The sequence below is a fragment of the Brachyhypopomus gauderio genome, unplaced genomic scaffold (genome assembly GCF_052324685.1).
Source record: "Brachyhypopomus gauderio isolate BG-103 unplaced genomic scaffold, BGAUD_0.2 sc76, whole genome shotgun sequence".
NCBI lineage: Eukaryota > Metazoa > Chordata > Actinopteri > Gymnotiformes > Hypopomidae > Brachyhypopomus > Brachyhypopomus gauderio.
The window spans coordinates 867501-891500 of record NW_027506897.1 but is presented as its reverse complement, the minus strand read 5'-3'; the positions used below and the strand labels follow the sequence as shown (position 1 = coordinate 891500).

At 45.4% G+C, this 24000-nt stretch overlaps 2 protein-coding genes across 4 annotated transcripts in view; both read left to right on the top strand.

Moving 5' to 3' along the window:
- LOC143491500 (NACHT, LRR and PYD domains-containing protein 12-like) overlaps positions 1 to 24000 on the top strand; it is a 204458-nt gene that overhangs the window by 108652 nt on the left and 71806 nt on the right. The gene's annotated exons all lie outside the window — the stretch shown is intronic.
- Positions 1 to 24000, top strand: part of LOC143491501 (NACHT, LRR and PYD domains-containing protein 3-like) — a 74587-nt gene that overhangs the window by 28909 nt on the left and 21678 nt on the right. For all 3 annotated transcript variants that reach the window (XM_076990564.1, XM_076990562.1, XM_076990563.1), the window contains exons 7-9: positions 11024 to 11200; positions 15870 to 16046; positions 17245 to 17421. In XM_076990564.1, the coding sequence (XP_076846679.1) occupies positions 11024 to 11200; positions 15870 to 16046; positions 17245 to 17421 (531 nt within the window). The remainder of the gene's footprint in view (positions 1 to 11023; positions 11201 to 15869; positions 16047 to 17244; positions 17422 to 24000) is intronic.

Here is a 24000-nt window from a genome sequence, read left to right as displayed (position 1 = left end):
CCGGACGCCGTCCTCATGAAGATGAATCCCATCGTGCATGTGGCGGGGTGTGATGGAGTGGTGGTAGGCCAGGTGGACGTTTGGTAGAGACACACATCCTCTGCTGATCTCCGCGTTAATGCTGCTGATGACGTGAGGAGGAGTGTCGGAACGTGACAACAGAGTAGAGATGATGATGCGGCTCTCTGGGAACTCTGTGCTGGATCTCTCTGCCACTTTCCTTACCGCCACTGCAGTGTTGCTCCGCTGGGTGTGGAGGTCATTAGTGCCTGTGTGGATGATAATGCACTGAGGGCACCCAAGGGTCTCCTTCTTTAGAAGCTGGTGGGCGTGGCTAGTGGTGCTGCAGCGTTTTGCTGTTACCATGTGTCCAGGGAAGAGCTTCTGGGGGTCAAGGAACCCTCTGTTCGAGTCCATGAGTAGCACCACATGAGGCTTCTGCTTTGTTGATGTGGAAGTCATGGACTGTGTGCGAGGCATGGGCGAGGCGGGAGGTTTCTGGGTGTGTGGAGGTGGGTCGTCCTCCTTTGCTGATGTGGCAGTAGTGGGCTGTACGCGAGGCGTGGGCTCGGCAGGAGGTTTCTGGGTGTGTGGAGGTGGGTCGTCCTCCTTTTCAGGTGGGTCTGGCTGGTGAGGGGGGCTGAGGATGTCTGAGCTGGGAGGGCTTGAAGTGACTGGGTGTTTTCCATTGTCAGTGTCTGGTGGTGTTTGTGTGGAGGCTGGAGCACAGGGTCTGGTGTTCTGGATCTGATCTTTCACGTCCTGTATCTGTGTTATTAAAGTTCTTACTCTTTTTATTTCTTCTTCTTTTAGTTTTGCTATCTGTGCTCTCAGGCTGTGATTTTCTTGCTGTAGCTCTCTCAGGCTCGCTCTGAGCTCAGTGATGCTGGCCTGGCTCTCCCTCTGTATCTGGTGCACCTCCTCTCTGAGCTGTTGGATGGGGCTGGTGGAGCTGCTAGTGTCGGTGTGTGAGAGCCTGGCCTGTGTGTGTTCTTTGAACTCAGTAAAGTCAAGCTCCAGCATAGCCAGACTCTCTCTCAGTTGCTTGTCAGACGGGGATGGGGGCGGGGCTGTGGTGGGCTGTGTGGGCGGGGCTGTGTTGGGCTGTGTGGGCGGGGCTGTGGTGGGCTGTGTGGGCGGGGCCTCTGGATCCTCTTCAGAGTCAGTATCGTCCACGGTGGTGCTGGTTCCCTCTCTCTGTACCTGAGCCTTCAGGTGAGCAAAGCTCTGCTGAAAGGAGTTGAGGCTGAGCTAATTTCCCTGCACTAACACTGTCCCTTTAGTGTAATAGGTGATGGTCAGTACGGGGTTCTCAGTGTCCAGGAGTTCGTCTGTACAGACGGTTATCCTGCCCCCCCTGCCGATCCCCTCCTTAAAGGTGAAGTGGTAGTGACTGCAGATAGCAGATCTCCAGGCAGACAGGGCGGCAGTGTCTCTCTCTCTCTCTCTCACACACACACACACACACACACACACACACAGTCAATATCCTCTCTCTCTTTCTCTCTCACACACACACTCACACACAGTCAATATCCTCTCTTTCTCTCTCACACACACACATATACACACACACATTCAATATCCTCTCTTTCTCTCTCTCACACACACACACACACAGTCAATATCCTCTCTCGTTCTCTCTCTCTCACACACACATAATCACCTCATAATTAGGGGTGGGTATCACCACTGATTTCTCAGTTCGATTCGATTCCGATTCAAATCAAATCAAAGTTTATTTGTATAGTGCTTTTTACAACACTTGTTGTCAGAAAGCAGCTTTACAGGATTTACAAAGTTAACAATACTATGGGTCCAGAACCCTAATGAGCAAGCCAAAGGTGACAGTGGCGAGGACAAACTCCCTATGATGGTGGGGATTAGGAAGAAACCTCGGGAGAACCAAGACTCAAAAGGGAACCCATCCTCCATTGGGCGGCCCGTTAACATATACATTACACAAAATACAGACAAATACACAGTCACACACAAATCACACAATCAGACTAAGCAAAACATAAGAATGAAAGTTCTGGGTTTTGATATTGTCACTGTAAATGTCTGTTGATGAACGCCAGGTTTTCATTCCGTGTCAGAGCATTGATGCTGGTATTGTAGGCTCCGACTGCAATGTTACTCCCCAGGTGAACCTCGGAAAAAAAGATAGTGATGTGGTAAATATGTAACAGATTAATCAAAGGCCAAAGTATACAGATGAGTTTTTAGTCGGGATTTAAACATTGAGACAGTGTCTGAGTCCGGAATAGAGGCAGGAAGATTATTCCACAGTTGTGGAGCTCTAAAAGAAAAGGCTCTTCCACCTGCTGTGATCTTTTTGATCCTAGGAACAGTTAATAACCCTGCGTCCTGCGAGCGAAGTGAACGCGCTGGGTTATATTGTTCAATAAGTTCACTAAGATAGTCTGGAGCTAAGCCATGCAGTGTTTTATATGTTAATAAAAGTATTTTATAGTCAATACGGAATCTAACTGGCAGCCAGTGTAATGACGATAGTACGGGACTAATGTGATCAAACTTTTTAGTTTTTGTTAAAACTCGTGCTGCTGCGTTCTGGACCAGCTGGAGTTTGTTTATCAATTTATCAGAACATCTAGCTAGGAGATGTTGCGCTTAACCTTCTTACCTTAGCGCAGCGTGTTCGTTGATTGCAAAAGAAAACATTACCAGTCTTGTCTTTAGCCTTTTATTAAAAAATACACATAGGCCTATTAATTAATTTAATACAGAGATCTCTGGAGAGCTCACATTACCTAATCATGTCACCCCATGTGCAGCTCTGAAGCTGTCTGCTCTCTTCACCATTATATATGCTTTCCTTCCTAAACATAGGAACTGCACATTCCATAGTTTAACACTAGAAGCGCCAAAGCTCCGGTCATTTGACCGCTGTGACGTCTATTAGAAGCGCCGCCTCTGGTCGACCTAATTATACCTAGAAGCGCCGAGCGCCGAGCACCGGTCACTTGACCGCAGCAGCACAAAAAATAATAATATCTTTGCACTGGATCCAATTTCAGAACCCTCCTTTCATGACTTTTCCCAGAATTGTCTTTTTAATAAACTAGTATTTTTACATTGTTAAAAGAAACCCTGCACATGCTAGTTTCAATCGATTTCGCTCGTATCTCTGTAATATTGTCGTCGTCGCCTACACTTCAAGACTGTGATTCTCTTTTCTGCCAGCGGGTGTCGCAAAGATTCGTATGTCATTTAATATTTAGTATAACTAAATAAAGATCAATAGTTTTCAAAACTAAATTATTCAAAGTTCAAACTGATTATTGTGTAAAGACAAAACGGAATTCGTCCGTTGAACGAAAGTGAAAGTGTTTCACTTTCCAAAGTCTTAAAATATATACTTTATTTATTAATATTATTTAATATATACTATATATAAGTTTACATCAATGGTTTTCAAACCGTGAGAGCGTCTTGCTTTGCCTAATAAATGCTTTAGTAGTTTGCAGGAATTCTGCGAATGGTAATTAGCCTACTTATCAAGTCAATATCTCAAAGAAATGATCTCTCGGGTATAATCCCTCTTCGCCAGGGCTAGCTGTTAGATACATACATTATGTATGGCTGCTTTTGACACACTGGCATTACAAAAGAATTAAGCAGAATGCAAGTTACGTATGTAAATGCATACCTTTGCGAGCGAAACTGAGATGATGGCATGGGCGGTGCTGTTATGAACACTTTATTCACAATAGCATTCATGAGGCAACGTGAGCTATAAATTCGTCGGGACGCGGCTACACAGTTTGAGTGAAAACTCTGCTTGGGCGATCGAACAGCAACACAGTTTGCTTGAAAGCTCGGTTTTGGTGTTTGAACAGCAACATAGTTTGCGTGACTCCTCGGTTTGGGCGTTTGAACAGCAACACAGTTTGCTTGAAAGCTCGGTTTGGGTGATCGAACAGCAACACAGTTTGCTTGAAAGCTCGGTTTGGGTGATCGAACAGCAACACAGTTTGCTTGAAAGCTCGGTTTGTGTGATCGAACAGCAACACAGTTTGCGTGACTCCTCGGTTTGGGCGTTTGAAAGGTTGCATAGTGCATTATAAAAATGGCACAGAGAATCATGTACACCCCAAAGCAAGTGCTGGACTTAATTTGAGGTGGTGAACGAAACTTATGCAATATACGCTAAAGAGAGACGGGATGCACCCGTTGTTGGCCTGTAGCTGTGTTCTACAACCTCCAAAACCTGGCTGTAATTAATAAATATTGTTCAAACAGTGCATGAACATTAACCACAGCGGTGGAGGTTTATTCTCAAGTTCACAATTCACTACATAAATGGAACTTAATTTGAGGTGGGGAACGAAACTTATGCAATATACGCTAAAGAGAGACGGGATGCACCCGTTGTTGGCCTGTAGCTGTGTTCTACAACCTCCAAAACCTGGCTGTAATTAATAAATATTGTTCAAACAGTGCATGAACATTAACCACAGCGGTGGAGGTTTATTCTCAAGTTCACAATTCACTACATAAATGGAACTTAATTTGAGGTGGGGAACGAAACTTATGCAATATACGCTAAAGAGAGACGGGATGCACCCGTTGTTGGCCTGTAGCTGTGTTCTACAACCTCCAAAACCTGGCTGTAATTAATATTGTTCAAACAGTGCATGAACATTAACCACAGCGGTGGAGGTTTATTCTCAAGTTCACAATTCACTACATAAATGGAACTTAATTTGAGGTGGGGAACGAAACTTATGCAATATACGCTAAAGAGAGACGGGATGCACCCGTTGTTGGCCTGTAGCTGTGTTCTACAACCTCCAAAACCTGGCTGTAATTAATAAATATTGTTCAAACAGTGCATGAACATTAACCACAGCGGTGGAGGTTTATTCTCAAGTTCACAATTCACTACATAAATGGAACTTAATTTGAGGTGGTGAACGAAACTTATGCAATATACGCTAAAGAGAGACGGGATGCACCCGTTGTTGGCCTGTAGCTGTGTTCTACAACCTCCAAAACCTGGCTGTAATTAATAAATATTGTTCAAACAGTGCATGAACATTAACCACAGCGGTGGAGGTTTATTCTCAAGTTCACAATTCACTACATAAATGGAACTTAATTTGAGGTGGGGAACGAAACTTATGCAATATACGCTAAAGAGAGACGGGATGCACCCGTTGTTGGCCTGTAGCTGTGTTCTACAACCTCCAAAACCTGGCTGTAATTAATAAATATTGTTCAAACAGTGCATGAACATTAACCACAGCGGTGGAGGTTTATTCTCAAGTTCACAATTCACTACATAAATGGAACTTAATTTGAGGTGGGGAACGAAACTTATGCAATATACGCTAAAGAGAGACGGGATGCACCCGTTGTTGGCCTGTAGCTGTGTTCTACAACCTCCAAAACCTGGCTGTAATTAATAAATATTGTTCAAACAGTGCATGAACATTAACCACAGCGGTGGAGGTTTATTCTCAAGTTCACAATTCACTACATAAATGGAACTTAATTTGAGGTGGTGAACGAAACTTATGCAATATACGCTAAAGAGAGATGGGATGCACCCGTTGTTGGCCTGTAGCTGTGTTCTACAACCTCCAAAACCTGGCTGTAATTAATAAATATTGTTCAAACAGTGCATGAACATTAACCACAGCGGTGGAGGTTTATTCTCAAGTTCACAATTCACTACATAAATGGAACTTAATTTGAGGTGGTGAACGAAGCTTATGCAATATACGCTAAAGAGAGACGGGATGCACCCGTTGTTGGCCTGTAGCTGTGTTCTACAACCTCCAAAACCTGGCTGTAATTAATAAATATTGTTCAAACAGTGCATGAACATTAACCACAGCGGTGGAGGTTTATTCTCAAGTTCACAATTCACTACATAAATGGAACTTAATTTGAGGTGGTGAACGAAACTTATGCAATATACGCTAAAGAGAGACGGGATGCACCCGTTGTTGGCCTGTAGCTGTGTTCTACAACCTCCAAAACCTGGCTGTATTTAATAAATATTGTTCAAACAGTGCATGAACATTAACCACAGCGGTGGAGGTTTATTCTCAAGTTCACAATTCACTACATAAATGGAACTTAATTTGAGGTGGTGAACGAAACTTATGCAATATACGCTAAAGAGAGACGGGATGCACCCGTTGTTGGCCTGTAGCTGTGTTCTACAACCTCCAAAACCTGGCTGTAATTAATAAATATTGTTCAAACAGTGCATGAACATTAACCACAGCGGCGGAGGTTTATTCTCAAGTTCACAATTCACTACATAAATGGAGCTTAATTTGAGGTGGGGAACGAAACTTATGCAATATATGATACATGTAAATCACCGAATGGTGATAACGCTCGGTGATAACACGGTCGTTAGGACGTGGGATCACACATCGGCTATTCACCGATCAAACACCTCATTTGAAACGGCAACACAATACGGCAAGATAAAAAAGTGAACATTAGAGAGGACAGAGGCAACTATATTCGTGAAGCCATCCGTATCATTTTAATAATTTTGCGTTTTGTTACGCAAAGGTACATAGCCTACCTTTTATAATGATATTTTTGTAATTATTTTGCCTATTTATGCTTTTTGTTCTTTGTCTAACACAAAACATTATAGACATTTATTTGTAGATTTGTTATGTTCACCATAGCCTACAATTCACTAACATACACAACTTTTAGACATTAAAACTTGAAATGGCGTAACATTGAGTATACAAACAAACTTGCTTTAGCTCGGTCTACGGGCTTCACTTTGCTACTCTGAGTATCGAACAAGCTTTCTGTGAATGTGGGGGTGGAAGGCTGCAGCGCAGTCTGTTGCATTAGCAAGACAAAAGACGTGAACGCTTCACAGTGGGGGTGCGGGCCAGTGGGTTAGTGGTGTGGCGAACGTACATGATAATATAGTGACATATATGCCAACAGAATAACACACAGACAAATAAGCAAACTATTACACTAACCAAGCAAACTATTACACTAACCAAGAAACAAAACTGAAACTATATTTTGCATTTACGTTTTCGCACAAACCAGGAAATGCAATATGAAACTAAACAAAACTGACAATGGGAAAGCTACTGAGAACAAGGTCACAAGGCACTGATTCTAAAAGGTTTAGTCACATTAATTTGTTAACATATTGACGTTACGTGCAAATGTCACCATTACGAATATTTTGTTTGGGCGGCTCATTCTTCCTTTTGTGCAAAACGCCATCTAGCGTTAATTATGTGTCAGTACCAGCTCCCCTGTGTAAAGACTCAGCGGTCTTTTGACCGCCCGAGGCGCGCTTTAAGTAGGTGAAAACAACACGGCGCTAGTAGGAGGTGGTGAAATCGGTCAGATGACCGGCCCTCCGCGCTTCTAGGTATAAGTATGTAAATGAGGCGCGGCGCTTCTAGTGTTAATCGGATCTCAAGGGGGCCAGACCAGCAAACTCATTCCAAAATTACATGGAACTAACAATAAGTCCACTTTTTTATTTGTATTAGTGCAAAGAAGAAAATTATAAAAATCTTTATATGAAATGAATTATCTTTTTATTAAATATATTATGAACAAATTTTACTTTTATGTTTTACTTTTTAAGAAAAGTATGTGTAATTTCAACAACACACATGAGTAAACATGAGTACACACACACACACACACACACACACAGTCTATGTGCTCTCTCTATCTCTCTCTCCCTCTCCCTCTCTCTCTCTCTCTCTCTCTCTCTCTCTCTCTCACACACACACACAGACCCAGTCAGTATACTCTCTCTCTCTCTCCCTCTCTCTCTCTCTCTCTCTCTCTCTCTCTCTCTCTCTCAGTTCAATTCAATAAGCTTCATTGGCATGACCATATCCAGTTACAGTGTTATCGTTCAACATGAATAAATCAATTATACTCTTAATGATACATCTTGAGCTGCAATGCTAGGACACATCATCAGTGATGTTACCTGAGGTCACTGGGTGTTTGGGTCTTTGGAGCATCAGACACCCTCACTCAGGTGACCTAGCCAAGGTTGATCAGACCTCAGCTTGTGCCCTAGCAGCGATCAGATACGGATCTGCCCTCTTTAGCCACACCCACCTAGACGCTTTCTCTGCTGCCTCAGTGCTGTTATAGATTAACCTCAGTGCTGTTATAGATGCTCTCAGAGTTGTTATAGATGCCCTCAGTGTTGTTATAGATGCCCTCAGTGTTGTTATAGATGGACCTCAGTGTTGTTATAGATGCCCTCAGTGCTATTATAGATGGTCCTCCTCTTCCTCTCCCCTGTAATGCCGAGTGCATCATATTCTCTACAGAGTGTCTGGCCTCAAAGCCTCTTCATCAACCTCCACAGGTTGGCTCCTCGCCTTCCAGCCTTTTCCTGGCAGTCCTTGACTAGACCATCATACTTTGCTTTCTTCTGCTCAAAGGTCTCCTCCATACGGTCTTCACAAGTCACTGTGAGCTCCAGCATGACAATATTCTTTGTTGTCTCTGACACCAGGACGATGTCAGGCCTGAGTGTTGTGTTGACAACATGCTGTGGGAACTTACGTTTGCTGCCCACATCCGCTGTCAGCTGCCAGTCCTGAGCAGTGCAGAGAAACCCTGATGTTGCTTTAGCTGTAGCTTTTGGTTTCTCCCCAGCTCTGATGAAGTTGATGGCATTCTTCTATGGTTTTGACCTCCGTCAGCTGGTGATAGCACTGCAGATGCTCTCTGTAATGGTGATTAACACCTGGTCATGTCTCCATCTGTATCGGTCTTCCCCCAGTGCTTTGGGCAGCAACTCAATATGTGCTCAAGGGTCTCCTTTCTCTGTCAGAGGGGGCATGCGGGTGTATCAGCCAAACCCCAGCAGTGCAGGTTGGACGGGCTGGGAAGAACATCGTTGTCTGTCTGGACTAAGAAGTTCATGCGGTGTGGCTCTGCCTGCCACAGGTCAGCCCATGTGATCTTCCTCTACACCACCTGTTCCCATCTGGACCCAATATGAACAAATCTAGTTATGATGAACCTGAACATGAAGATATTACAGTTGAAGAAGTGAAAAGAAAGGAAAGTAAATAAATAATATAAGGAGAGGAGAAGAAATAAATAGATCAATATAAATTAAAGTGTTTACTAACGGGGCATTACAGTCTGCTTGTGTGTGTGTGTGTGTGTGTAATGTGTGTGTGTGTGTGTGTGTGTGTGTGTGTGTGTGTGTGTGTGTGTGTGTGTGTGTGTGTGTGTGTGTGTGTGCGCATGTGCACGTGTGCGTGTGCGTGTGTGTGTGTGTGTGTGTCAAATATCTCCTCGCTAAAGTGCTGCTTTCTTTCTCTTCTCCAGGAGGGTGGGGAGTTTGTGGGTATTAGAGAGTTAATGTTGGGCTGAATCAGCTCAAATGTTATGAAGTAGGCCGGCTGATTAATCGGGCTGATTTTTGGCATTTTTTAGATAATCAGCATCGGCCGATATATGAGCCCAAGAGGCCGATATTTGCACACAGGCAATGCTGTGGGCAGCTCTGTCATTCTGACTGGTAGAGCGCCCCCTTGTGTCCATTTTGATGCTTACAGGCAGACATCAGTGAAAGCACAGGGACAGGAGTACAAGCTGCTAGGAGTACAAACTACAGCTGCTATTTTATTTTTTTAATGAATGTTCATTCTCAAAAATATAGTGATGCTGCTATCTGCTTGTGTATGTTAAGTGCATTGAAATTTTGTATTTTATTTAGTTTTTGTGTTTTTTTTTCATTGAAGTTGTCAGGGCTGGACCCAGGACCGTTCCCCCTATCGCCACAAGAGGGCGCACTCTACCCACGTCTGTCAGGGCTGGGTCCAGAACCGTCCCTCCGGTCGCCACTAGAAGGAGTGCTAGACTGAATGCGCAAACGAGACACAATCAGCAGTGAGGACCTGCAGCTGTGCCTTCCCCTATTTAACAGGCACAGTCGCAGTGCCTCACTGCTGAGTTGTTCGTTGCCTCTCGCACGTACTGCCAGCCGGTATGCTACTCTTCTCTAGTGCATTACTCTCTCGTTTGTTTAGTCTTTCTCCTGTTACTCTTCGAGTCTCTCTCCTGCGCCCTTCCTGGCCTACCTCAAGTTTTCCTTCGCTGTTTCCTTCCTGTACCATTGTTTCATTATTTTGTTCGTTTGTGCTCCTGTTTTGTGCTGACACGTTGAGTCATTGCCTCCGTGTGTTTATGGTTCTTAGGTTTCTTTGTTTTGTTCGTTTGTGTTCCAGTTTTGTACCGACACGTCGAGTCGTTGCCTCCGTGTGTTTTTTAGTTGGGATTTTCAGAGACGTGTTCTCTGCTTTTGTTTTCTGTGTTTCCCGCTCCTCGCGGAGGCCTCAGTTCACTGTTTGGAGTTTGCTCCTGAGCCCATCAAACAAAAACCCCGTGGGTCCTCTGTAGTCTGAGAACCCCCGTTACAGAAGTAAAGTTTAAAAAGAGCAAAGAAGAGCAGACTGTGCTAAATAAATCTTTTAAGTTCTTTAGTTTTGTGTATTGTTTTTTAAATAATTTTTATTATAGTATTTTATTAGTTTTCAAATTTAAAAAATGAAAATATTGGCTTTATATATCAGCCATCGGCCATTACTGCCCTCCAAATATCGGCATCGACATCGGCCATCAAAAAACCCATATCAGTCAATCACTAGTTCTATCTTTACACACACACACACACACACACACACACACACACACTTTCTCTGTCTCTCACACACAGTCAATTTCCTCTCTCTTTCTCTCTGTCTCTCTGTCACACAGTCAATATTCTCTCTCTCTCACTTTCTCTCTCTGTCAAAAACACACAGGCAATATCTCTCTCTGCTCTCCCTCACACACACACAAACACACACACATATACACACACACATGCACACACACTCACACACACACACACACACACACACATTACTGCATGTCTGACCTGCTGAATACACACACAGTGTTTGTGTTCACGTGTGTGTTGATGTGTAAGTGTGAGTTTTTCTCCTTCTCTCTACAGTCTGTCTGACTGCAGTATTACAGAGGAAGGCTGTGCTGCTCTGTGTTCAGCTCTGAGGTCAAACCCCTCATCACACCTGAGAGAGCTGAATCTGTTCTACAATGAACCAGGAGACTCAGGAGTGAAGCAGCTCTCTCCTCTACTGGAGGATCCACACTGTACACTGGAGAAACTAGAGTGAGTTACTGACTTACTGACTCTTTATACACACACAAACACATATACCCATAAATACACCCACATATACACATATACCCATACAAACAGAAACACACACTCACACTTTATCTCTCTGCCACTCTCATTGTCACACACCCAGTCAAAAGATTCTCTCTCTCTCTCTTTCTCACACACACACAGTCAATATATTCTCTCTCACACACACACCACACCTACAAACATACACACACAAACACAAATATACACAGACACACACGCACAAATATACACACACACACACAAATATACACACACGCGCACACACACTGTGGTTGAAATTCTGTAAACCTTAAATGGTGAACACAATAAAAGTCAGAAGCAGTTGTGTAAGGTAATAAAGTAACATGAATTTATTAAGCAAGTATGGATTAATCCAGAGATCTCAGTTACACACACACACACAAGGCGTCTACAAAAGAGAGATAATTCCCCTCTCAGAACTCTCATCTTTTATACTCATAATCCATAAGCACACAAGGTGTTCACGAGGTGAACATGAGGTGATCACAAGATCTCTCATCTTTTATACTCATAATCCATAAGCACACAAGGTGTTCACGAGGTGAACATGAGGTGATCACAAGATAAGTAAATTAATACGATTGGATAAACTTGGCATAATTCACACGATTGGACAAATGCATATTGGCCCCTCCCCTCATGCTCCATCCACGCTTGGTGATCTTATGATGGTCTGAGAGCCGACGTGGCCACTTCCATGTTGAGACTAAGAGACCAGCTGGTGTCTCCAGTGAGGATCAGAGTGAGATCACCCAGAGCTGGGCGATATGGCCCCCCAAAAAATCTTCGATTATTATTTTTTTTATCCGATTTTCGATTTTAATAGATTTATTTTCCTCTACTAAAAAACTACAGATGATAAAGGAATGGTTAAAAAAAGTTTTAAGTATTTTTCACTTAAATTTCCCCTTTGGGGTTAAAGTGCAACCAGAAACAAGCAAAAAACAATTGTAAACAAGTGAGAACATCCAGTAACTTTTAGAAGGCTTTCTCCAACATAGTTTAAGCACTGACACAATGCACCCTCAAACTTAAAATAAATAAATAAACACACCCTCAAAAAATAAATAGATATAAATAATTTGATTAATTTAAGGGCATTCCATATTCGTGGTCATTGTAACAGGCACGGGTCATATCGGGAGGGCAGTCCATACACAAAATACAAACAGGCATGACGACGCAAGGAAATAAACAGGGTACTAAGACAACAAACGAATACTCAAAACAAAACATGGAGAAAACGCATACAAACTAGAAACCAGATATAGAACACAGAGCAGCAAAACGAGGAGAACTTACAGACCAGGAAGCATGGGAACACTGAACAAAACAACCAATACAGACATGGGAGACACAGGGACTAATATACACAGAACTTAACTGGGAACAGGTGATAACAATGACGACGGGGTGTGGCAGACAATGGGAAAAGCATAGAAACAGACAAGCTGGGCGGGACTAACGGGCAAGGAAATTACAGACACGAGGAACAGGGAAACTGGAGTGACAGCTAGGAGAGGGGGTGTAGCCCTATGTGACAAAACCCCCCCTCAAAGCGTGCCACTCCGGGGCACGCAAGGGCAGACAGGACAGGGAACCAGACTAGGACAGGACAGGGAACCACGGCACACGGCGAGGGACAGAGGACACGGGACAGGACACTATGGGACAGACTGGAGGGACGAAACCGGGCCAGGCAGGGCACAGAGACTGAGGCAGGGCAGAGACAGTGGAACCAGAGACAGGCCAGGAGCTGGGCCGGGGCATGGCATCACAGGCAAGGCCAGGGTGAGGTACGGGAGCAGGGCCAGGGGACAGGGCAGAGGCAAACACAGAGGCATAGACACTATGAACAACATAGACAGGCACGGGCACAAAGGTGGTAACGACTTGGGGAACAGACACGGGGACAGAGACAACACCACCGGACACAGACACAGGAACAGGCACATGGACTTGAGCAGACACAACCACAGGGACAGGAACCATCACAAAACCAGGGACAGGACATGGGAGCAAGGGGAACATGGGCAACGAGACATTCAGTCCATGCCCACATGTGGGCAGCACATTCTCCGGGGGAAACAGGGCCGGCTGACGGGCAGCGGGAACAGGAACAGGTGCGGCCAGCGGACGGGCAGCGGGAACAGGTGCCAGCAGACGGGCAGACGGAACAGGAGCCGGTGACGACCCCTTCTGGGTCGCGGGAACAGGAACCGGCGTGGACGACCCCATCTGGGTCGCGGGGACAGGAACCGGCGTGGACGACCCCATCTGGGTCGCGGGGACAGGAACCGGCGTGGACGACCTCCTCCGGGTCATGGGAACAGGAACCTGCGTGGACGACCCCCACCGGGTCACGGGAACAGGCCGGTGAGGAGATGCGCTCGGGGGCGGAGCCACCAAGCCGACATCTTCGGGGGCGGGACCGCCAAGCCGACGTCCTTGGGGGGCGGGCCCGCCAAGCCGACGTGGCCACTACTCCCCCCCAAAAATTTCTTGGGGAGCCTTCGGGGAGTGGCTGGTAGGATCAGCGGAGGGAGGTCTTCTTCCACGGGGCAGGTACTGACCACACGATGCGTTGTGGCGGCGGGGCTCTGCTCCGGGGGCGTGGTCTTCTTTCCCCGGTCTGGTCTGCGCCTGAAAGAACACACAGACACAACCGCTTCTCGGTGGCTTTCGTTGTGACTCCGCCTTCTCGGGGGGAATCGGGAGTTCACAATGGCTTTTGAAAGCCAACCGAGATCCAAGCCAACGCTCGTCTGCATATTCATTCCGTCTGCCCGCGACTTGTGCTACAGGTTGCTCCTCCCTGTAGCGTTCACCAAGCCAGGTAGACACATAGCGCTTATCAGGGAGCTCGTCACAAACACTAGAAACTAAAAGTAACTTCGCTTTGTGTTTAAAGTGACGAGACACCTTTGTACCCACAGCGCAAGGGGAATCCCTGTCTCTGGTTCGTTCGCGCTGTGATATCGGAGAGTTAAACTGAATTGAACCAGCCAACATCTCATCACAGCGATTAAACTTACCAGAGTCTCGCTCCCTCGCTGTGTCCTTGTGAGATCGGTGGTTATGTAAGCAGCTCCCGCTGCGGAGCAAGAAGGCGGACACAAACGCTGAGGAGAGCGAGACTTATTCATGGGAATACCAAAACCATGGTCAAATGGACAGGCGTGGGTCAAACCAGGAGGGCAGCCAGAACATGTAAGGTACACAGGCATACTAGAACACGGCAACTAGACACAACGGAGAAACACGGAACACAGAATATTAACGCGCAAACTCGCAAACAGAATCCAGGGACGTGAACAGGGAAAACAAAACCACCGATAACCAGGCAGGGGGGAATACAGGGATTATATGGACATAGAACTAACAAGACACAGCTGACAAGGATCAAGACACGGGCGTGGTAGACAGACAGAGACCGGTGCAACAAACAAGCAAGGCGGGGCTAACGGGCAAGGAATGACAGAACCACGATAACAGAGACATTGGAGTGACAGCGGGGAGAGGGGGGCGTAGCCCTACGTGACAATGCAATTTAACAATTGTTGCATGTTGCGCACTGACAGTCACACTGTCTACATTCTGATTAAGAACAGGGCTGCCCTCACTTTAGCCTAAATTCCAGCACTTTTCAAACCTGGAACACAATGCAACATTAATTTTTGTCAGGTAAATGTTCCTTCCCCTGTTTTTGAGGGGTGTTACTTTATACTAACATATCGTTTCGGACAAATAAACGCTTCCGCCGTTCGTGCAGGTTTGCGCGAGGTGTGTGGAGCCGCGCGCTACGGTCACTCGCGAAAGTATAATCCATTGAAGCGGGTTTGAGGCAGAAACTGCTTAATCCAAAATATCCCACGGAGGGAAACTTTATTCACAATGCAACTGAACAATAGCACTCTTCGCTCTCTCCCTCTATCGGTTTCAAACACACCTTACAGCGAGGACTTGTTTGGTCTACGTCTGACGCCGGAAAACCGAACCAACTCCAGATCACGGAGCTAGTTGCTCTTTTCTTGGGCACAAGCTCCGCCGTCATATTTATGTGTACGTGTGTGTTGAGGGCGGATGGGTGGGAGGTGCTAAACTCACTGAACTACGGAAGCCCACAGTGCAGCGTCGGTGGTGAAAATTAAGGCTCAGAAAATCAATTTTCATAAAAACACATCGTCCTTAACTGTAAATTCGAATTAATAGATAATATCGATTAATCGCCCAGCTCTAAGATCACCATAGAAACATCAGGAACCCAGAGTGGACCAATCATGAGACAGAGGAAAGACAGTACAATTCTAAGGCCTACTGAGCCACACCAGACACTGAATGGCTTCAGTGCCCTACTTACATGATTAAGTTAACACATATATAAGTAAAGAGCACTAGCATGTACATTTATCATGTGACTATCGTGATTAACATACACTAAATAAAGCATAGCATCATGGAAAATGTTAGATTTTCTACCACACACACACACACACACACACACACACATCACTGCATGTCTGTTCTGCTGAATACACACACAGTGTCTGTGTTCACGTGTGTTTTAATGTGTAAGTGTGAGGAGTTTTTCTCCTTCTCTCTACAGTCTGTCTAGGTGCAGTATTAGAGAGGAAGGCTGTGCTGCTCTGTGTTCAGCTCTGAGGTCAAACCCCTCATCACACCTGAGAGAGCTGAATCTGAGCCACAATGAACCAGGAGACTCAGGAGTGAAGCAGCTCTCTGCTCTACTGGAGGATCCACACTGTACACTGGAGAAACTACAGTGAGTTACTGACTTACTGACTCTTTATATACACACACACACACACACACACACACACACACACACACACAGTCAATATCCTTTCTCTCTCACACACACACAAACTCACAAACTCCCTCTCTCTCTCTCACACACACACACACACACACAGTTGATATCCTCTCTCTCCCTCTTTCTCTCTCTCTCTTTCTCTGTCAAACATACACAGTCAATATCCTCTCTCTTATATACACACACACACACAGAGTCAATATCCTCTGTATCTCTCTCTCACACACACACATACACACAGTATCTTCTTTCTCTCTTTCTCTCTCATACACATACAAATGCACACACACACAAATCACTGCATGTCTCTCCTGAATACACACACATTGTGTCAGGGCAGGCCACAGCGCTGCCCCGCCCAAGACCACCAGAGGGCGCTCACGGTCCTCTCTCAGGGCAGGTCCCACCACGACCCATACTCTTGTCGCTTTCCCCTGTCTTTTCGAGTGTTCACTCCTGCGCCCTTTGGGCCATTCTCAAGTTTCCCCCCCCGCTATTTTCTTCCTATCCAGTTTTTGGTTTAGTTAGGAAGGGTTTTGTTTTTCGCCGCATTCGGCTTGATTGCCAGTCCTTCTCTGACAGTTTTTGTTTCCTTACCTCTCTCTCGTTGTCGCGTTGACCTCGTTCCGCGTCTTTTGGTTGTCTTTTGATTTCAGTTTCCTTATTCGCGTTGGTCTTATTCTGCATTCTTTGATTTGTTATTTCTATCGCTCCTGTTCAGTTGAATTCCACAGTCGCGTTGATCTCATTCTGCATTCCTTAGTTGTGGGTTATTTGTTTATTTTATTTCTTGCTGTTATCCTCATCGCGTCGGCTCCATTCCGCATTTTTGTTTTTGCTAGTGAGTTTTATTACTTATTTTTTACTTACCTCGTGTCGAGTCCTCTCCACGTGTTCCTCAGTTCCCTCTTATTTTTCCCCCTTAGTGTATATTGTCACAAGGGCGTTTTTCTTTTCTCGCATTCCTTTCTGGCGGAGGTTTCTGTTCATTGGTTTTTTATAGTTTGTGGTTTGACATTTGGGTCCCTATAATAAAAACCCCAAGCGGATTGTGCGCGTTCGCACACCCCCGCTTAACACAGTGTCTGTGTTTGTGTTCACGTTTGTGTTGATGTGTAAGTGTGAGTTTTTCTCCTTCTCTCTACAGTGTGTCTAGCTGCAGTATTACAGAGGAAGGCTGTGCTGCTCTATGTTCCGCTCTGAGGTCAAACCCCTCATCACACCTGAGAGAGCTGAAACTGAACAACAATAAACCAGGAGACTCAGGAGTGAATCAGCTCTCTGCTCTACTGGAGGATCCACACTGTACACTGGAGATACTACAGTGAGTTACTGACTTACTGACTCTTTATACACACACAGTCAATATCCTTTCTCTCTCACACACACAGATATACACACACACACACAGTCAATATCCTCTCTCGCACTCAGACTCAGTATCCTCTCTCTCTCTATTTCACACACACGCGCGCACACACACACACACAGTCAATATCCTTTCTCTCTCTCAGTCAATACCTTCTCTCTCTCACACACACACACAGTCAATATCCTCTCTTTCTCTCTCTCTCTCTCTCTCTCTCTCTCTCTCTCTCTCTCTCTCTCTCTCTCTCCCTCTCCTTCGCGCACACACACACACACACGGTCAGTATCCTCTCTCTCTCTCTCAATTCAATAAGCTTTATTGGCATGACCATATTCAGTTACAGTATTGCCAAAGCAGTGTTATCATTCAACATGAATAAATCATTGAAAAATATGAACAATTCTAATTATGATGAACTTGAACATGAATTTAAAGTTGAAGAAGTGAAAAGAAAGGAAAGCAAATAAATAACATAAGTAGAGGATAAGAAATAAATAGATCAATATAAATCAAGCAGGGTGTATATGTGTGCATATGTGTGTGTATGTGTATGTGTGTGTTTGTGTGTGTGTGTGCTACTCACTGTCCCTCATGTTGTGTAAGATAGACACATATCTCCGCGCTAAAGTGCTGCTTTCTCTTCTCCAGGAGGACGGGGAGTTTGTCGTTCTTAGGTAGGGACATAATGTTGGGGTGAATCAGCTCAAATGTTGTGAAGTAGATCTGACGTATTTGGTGAAATGTTCCACATTCAGTGAGGAAGTGCAGCTCTGTCTCTACAGTTACACTTTTACATTGTTGGCAGAGTCTCTGCTCTCTGGGCAGCCATGATCTCTTGTATCGACCGGTCTCGATGGCCAGGCTATGTTCACTAAGTCTGTACTTTGTCAACGTGGTTCTGTGTTTAGTATCAGTCACTGTAAGCAAGTAGTCTGCTACAGTGTACTGTCGTTTTAGGGCCAGATAGCACGGCATTTTGTTTTGTGCTTGTGTTTGTGCGTTCCAATGGGTGATGTAGTTTTGTTTTTGAAGTGTTATAAATTTTTTTGGCCTGATTGATTGTATTCCAGTCTGGTCCTGATGTGGAACAGTGTTAGTGTTGGTTAGTGAACTCAGTGTCAGGACCAGCTGTGTGAGGGGACTCTTCTCTCTGCTCAGCTCTGGGCATTGCAGGACTTTGTAGTGGTAGGAGTGGGGCTCACTGTTTTTTACATGTAGCCAATATTTAATACTCCTTTTTTAAATTTTGAGTAATAGTGGGAATTGTCCTAATTCAGCTCTACATGCATTATTTGTTGTCTTCCTGTGGACGTGCAGAGTACTTTTTCAAAATTCAGAGTGCATTATCTCAATTGGGTGTCTGTTCCATTGTTCAAAATTGTGGTTTACGAGTGGCCCCCACACCTCACTACTATACAATAGAATTGGGTCTCAGACTGGAATATTTTTAGCCAAATTTGAATTGGTATTTGAATTTGAATTTGCCGTTTGATTGCATAGAATGCCCTGCGTGCTTTCTCTCTCAGTTCATTAAATGCTTGAAGTTTCCAGTTGAACTAATCTTCAAACCTAAGTAATTGTAGTCTGTACAGGACTCTAAGGTTTGTGACCCTAGTGTGAAATGTGATGTGCTTCCCTGAGATCTGGCTCTTTTTTGGAAGATTATTGTTTTGGTCTTTTTCAAGTTCACTGCCAGGGCCCAGGTCTGGCAGTACTGCTCCAGCAGGTCCAGGTTCTGCTGCAGCCCCTTCTCTGTGGGGGACAACAGAACCAGATCATCTGCATAGAGCAGAAACTTGATTTCTGAGTCATGTAGAGTGAGACCAGGTGCTGCTATATTTGCTATGAAACATGCAAATATTTTGGCTTTTTTCTGGTTAACATGTAGGTCAATTATGGTGTGTAGGGTGTAAATATGATCTGATGTGTGGTGATTTGGTATGAATCCAATCTGACTTTTACTCAAAACACTGGGCTTCATAAGGAAGTTTATAAGTCTTGAATTAATGATACTACAGAGTAGCTTCCCCAGATTACTGTTCACACAGATGCCTCGGTAGTTATTAGGGTTGAATTTATTTCCACTTTTGAAAATCGGTGTTACAAGTCCTTGATTCCAGATATTAGGGAAGTGACCTACACTCAGAATCATGTTGAATAGTTTGAGGATGGCCATTTGGAATTTTTTACTTGTATGTTTGATCATTTCATTTAAAATGGTGTCAGGCCCACTTGCTTTTTTTGGTTTTAGGGTAGATATTTTATTTCTAAGTTCCTGCTCAGTAATGGGGGAGTCCAGGGGATTCTGGGACTGTTTTATTGCCCGTTCTAATATGTTAAGTTTTTCAGTTATATGTTTTTGTTCAGGTATTGTATTGGGTAATTTATTATAGTGACTTAAAATGTGTTATCCATATGTCACTATTTTGGATAACCAATTCTTCAGATTTAGATTTATTAAGAGTGTTCCAGTGGTTCCAAAAATTATTTGTATTGATGGACTCCTCAATTAGTGTCAGTTGTTGTTGTGTATATTAAGCTTTTTTGATTCTGAGTGTACGTTTGTAGAGTTTCAGTGTTTCACAGTACTGAAGGAGTAGGTCTTCATTGTTTGGGAGTTTGTGTTTTTGGTTTGATAGTTTTCTTAATTCTTTTCTGATGTTTTGACATTCTGTATCAAACCACATATTATCCGTTGGATTTGATTTGTTCCTTAATTTTCTTAGGCATATTTTGGCAGTTGTGGTAAAAATATGATTTATATTCTTAACTGCAAGATTGATGCCTTCGTTACTATGAGTGTGTGTGCTGTCCAGAAAGGTGTCTAAAAGTGTTTGAATTTCTTGAGTGCTGATTGCTTTCTGGAACTCTTCTGCATTGTGTTGGGCCCATCTGTATGGTCTCATTTACATTTACATTTATGGCATTTAGCAGACGCTCTTATCCAGAGCGACTTACAAATCTCCTGATATTAAACAGCTTACTGGGCTGTGTGAGTGCAGTGTTATTCTCTGTCCTTTTAAGGAACACAGTGATTTGGCTGTGATCAGATAGAGGAGTTAGTTGTTTTACAGTGAATGCACGGAGAGAGAAAGGGTCTAAATCTGTAATGATGTAATCTACTGTACTGTTGCCAAGAGGTGAGCAAAATGTGTCTCTTCCTAAGGAGTCCCCTCGTGTCCTACCATTCACAATGTACAGACCCAGACTTTGACAGAGCTGCAGAAGTTATTTTCCATTTTTGTTGATGATATTATCATGGTTATTTCTGTGGGGAGAAAAATTATTATTAATACAGGATAATTTATTAGGAGTCTGATCTTTATCTGTGTGGATGAAGTGGGTTGTGTGCCTGTTCTAGCATTCAGGTCCCCACAGATGAGCACATGTCCCTGGGCCTGGAAATGTCTCACCTGTTTCTCTAACTGAAACATGTCTTCAGAGTAGTGTGGGGACTCTGAGGGAGGGATGCAAATGGCACAGAGGAATATGTCTTTTTGTGAGGATACTATGGTGCCTTTGACTTTGAGCCAAATATGGTATTTCCCTTTTTAAATAATGTCTATAAATGTGTGTAAATTTTATGTAACGCTATGTGCAGGCGGAAGGACGAGGCACGAAGACCGGCTCCAACACAGCTGTTACTTTATTACGTGTATAAATAGCGCAGACAGTGCACATCTAACGTTTAACACAAACGTGTGACACTCAGACAAAGACGAGCACAGGACACTGCGCGAACGCACATTAAATAGACGAACCACATAAACCCCAAGTGATCAGATAGAGGAGTTAGTTGACGAGACGAGTCACAGGTGAGACTGATAATCACACTCGGACACAACCACACCCATGGAGATACGCAGACGACTAGACGCAGACGACATAAACACACGCCCAGAGGGGAGGAGTCGGGAGCTGTACCGTAATAGAGCCCCCCACCAAGGGCACTACCCATCCCGGGGTGCCAACAGGACCGAACGCCCCGAACCCACACCGATGGGCGGATCCGGAGCCCTCAGTCCTGTGTCTGGGAGGTGACCGCCTTCGGTGGAGAGTCCGCCACGAACAGCCTAGAACACCCTCCCTGGGAAGATGGGGGAAAACACATTAGACACACATAATGGCACATTTACAAACACACACATCGGAACATGAAATACAAGCGGCACAAGAGGGAAAAGGGGATTCGGAAAACACAAGGGTACAAACATGAACAGATACTGACAGACATGGGAATACGTTTCTCATGGCCAGGAGAGCTGCCAAGGGAGAAAACACTCCCTGGCCTGCAGGCACTGCAGTGGGCGGTACTCCTTCCACCTTCGGCGCGGATCCCCCGCACGTGGCGGACGCCCCAGCAGCTCTCTCGGTGGGCGCACGACCCGTCACCGGGGAAGCTGTTGGAGGACGCGGTGCAGGGTACGCCTGCCACCTTTCCGTCTCCTCCCTCCGAACTCTCCCTAGGGAACCCCCACCTCCCCTTGGAGGTCGCTCCACTGGCCGTGTCCTCTGTACGGGTTCCTCCAGCTCCAGCTCTTCTTCCTCAGAGCCGCCCGAACTCCCCCTCATCCGCTCCTCCGATGTGTCGCACCGGGAGCAGTCCATTGGGCTGCCCTCGGGGTAGGAAAGAGGCGCGCCTTCTCTCCCACGCCTCTTCTCCCTCACGGTCTCTCCGGAGTGGTCAGCAGGCGTTGGACTCTCCCTCTCGGAATAGAACACGCCCTCAGAGATTTCGGACTGAGGAGGGCTTACGTCGTTCTCCTCCTCCTCTTCACCGCTGTACACAGTGGGAGCGGAACACTCCGATGAAGGAAGGCTGCTGTAGTCTTCCTCCTCACTGTAGTCCTCAGTAGGGGCTGAGTTAACTGACGGCGGTGGGCTGACCTCCTCCTCTCCCACTCCGTAGTAGACAGTAGGAGCGGAATACACCGATGAAGGGGGACTCACGTCCTCCCCGTAGCACTCCGTGGGGGCAGAGTACACCGACGGGGAGTAGCTGGCTCCACCTTCTGTCTCTTCCTCTCCCAAGTCCTCACTCCCAAACTCCTCCTCGGGAGAGGCCACGCCCACCATCCCCGCATACACCACCAGCGGGTCCTCCGGGGGGCGTGGAGACGCACAGGGGAAGAGGGGTGATGGTGTTGACTCGCCCTCTTCCCCTTCTTGGCACGGGATGAACGACCTGGCATCTTTACTGTTTCGGCTCGTCTTTCTGTAACGCTATGTGCAGGCGGAAGGACGAGGCACGAAGACCGGCTCCAAAACAGCTGTTACTTTATTACGTGTACAAATTTTATTTAACAATAAAACGAGACGAGCACAGGACACTGCGCGAACGCACATTAAATAGACAAACCACATAAACCCCGAGTGTTGACGAAAGACGAGCCACAGGTGAGACGGATAATCACACTCGGACACAACCACACCCACGAAGATACACAGGCGCAGATGACTAGACGCAGACTACATAAACACACGCCCAAAGGGGTGGGGTCGGAGCTGTACCATGACATTTTATTTGTACCAGATTATTAATCCCCCTGAGCATCTGCCTTGGTGTGCTGAACTCATCTTTTGTGATGGTGCTGTAACTTCTCTATATTCTGTGGGACAGTGGGTGACCATGTCAGTCTTACACCATGTTTCCTGTAGGATTATGATGTCAAGGTCTTTGTACAGCTTTTAAAGTCACTGTTTAAGGATTTTAAACCAAAGACTGATGATCTGAGGCCTTGAATGTTCCATAGACTTACTGTGAGAGATGCCATGTTATATTTATTTAAAATGAGATAGACTATAAAAAAACAATGAATATCTGAAGGGTGTGTATGTATTTATTTGTATCTGGTGTAGTTATTTGTGTCTAATATGAGGCAGTGCAGTTTTAAATTGTGAGTCTTGTGCAGACGTACTGCAGTAACTGTTTGATCTCACCCATCTCTTGACTGGAGTGGGTCCCTCTGACGACATCTGCATCGCTGTATTGCTGCTGGTGGCTCTGCTCCAGGGGCACGGGGGCTCCTGGACCTCTGCTGTGTGGCTGGTGGTGCTGGTGAGCTGGTGTGGCCCTGGGGGGTGGAGGTGTGGCTCTGGGGGGGTGGAGGTGTGGCTCTGGAGGTTATTGATTGGAATGTAGAGCTAGTTGATGGGCTCTGTTGAGGTCGTAGGGGCAGGTGGTGTAGTTGTTGTCCTGTCATGGCTCTGTGCTGGCGTTGACGTGCAGGTGTGGGTGTTTGATTATGTGATGGTCTCTGTGAAGTTGGATGTTCATCTCTGTGTGTGGTAGTTGTTTGCACATGTCGTCCTAGTGCTACACCCTTTAGTGTTTTGTCAAACTCTTTGACCACGTGTTTGTGTAAGTGCATGTGGTCAAAGTGTACTGATCATGGTGTTGTCCTGCATGTGTAGTTCCTCTCTGACTAGTGAGCTCCCTCACACACACACACACACACACACACACACACACACACAGTCAATATCCTACGTGTGTAGTTCCTCTCTGACTGTAGTGAGTTCCCTCACACACAC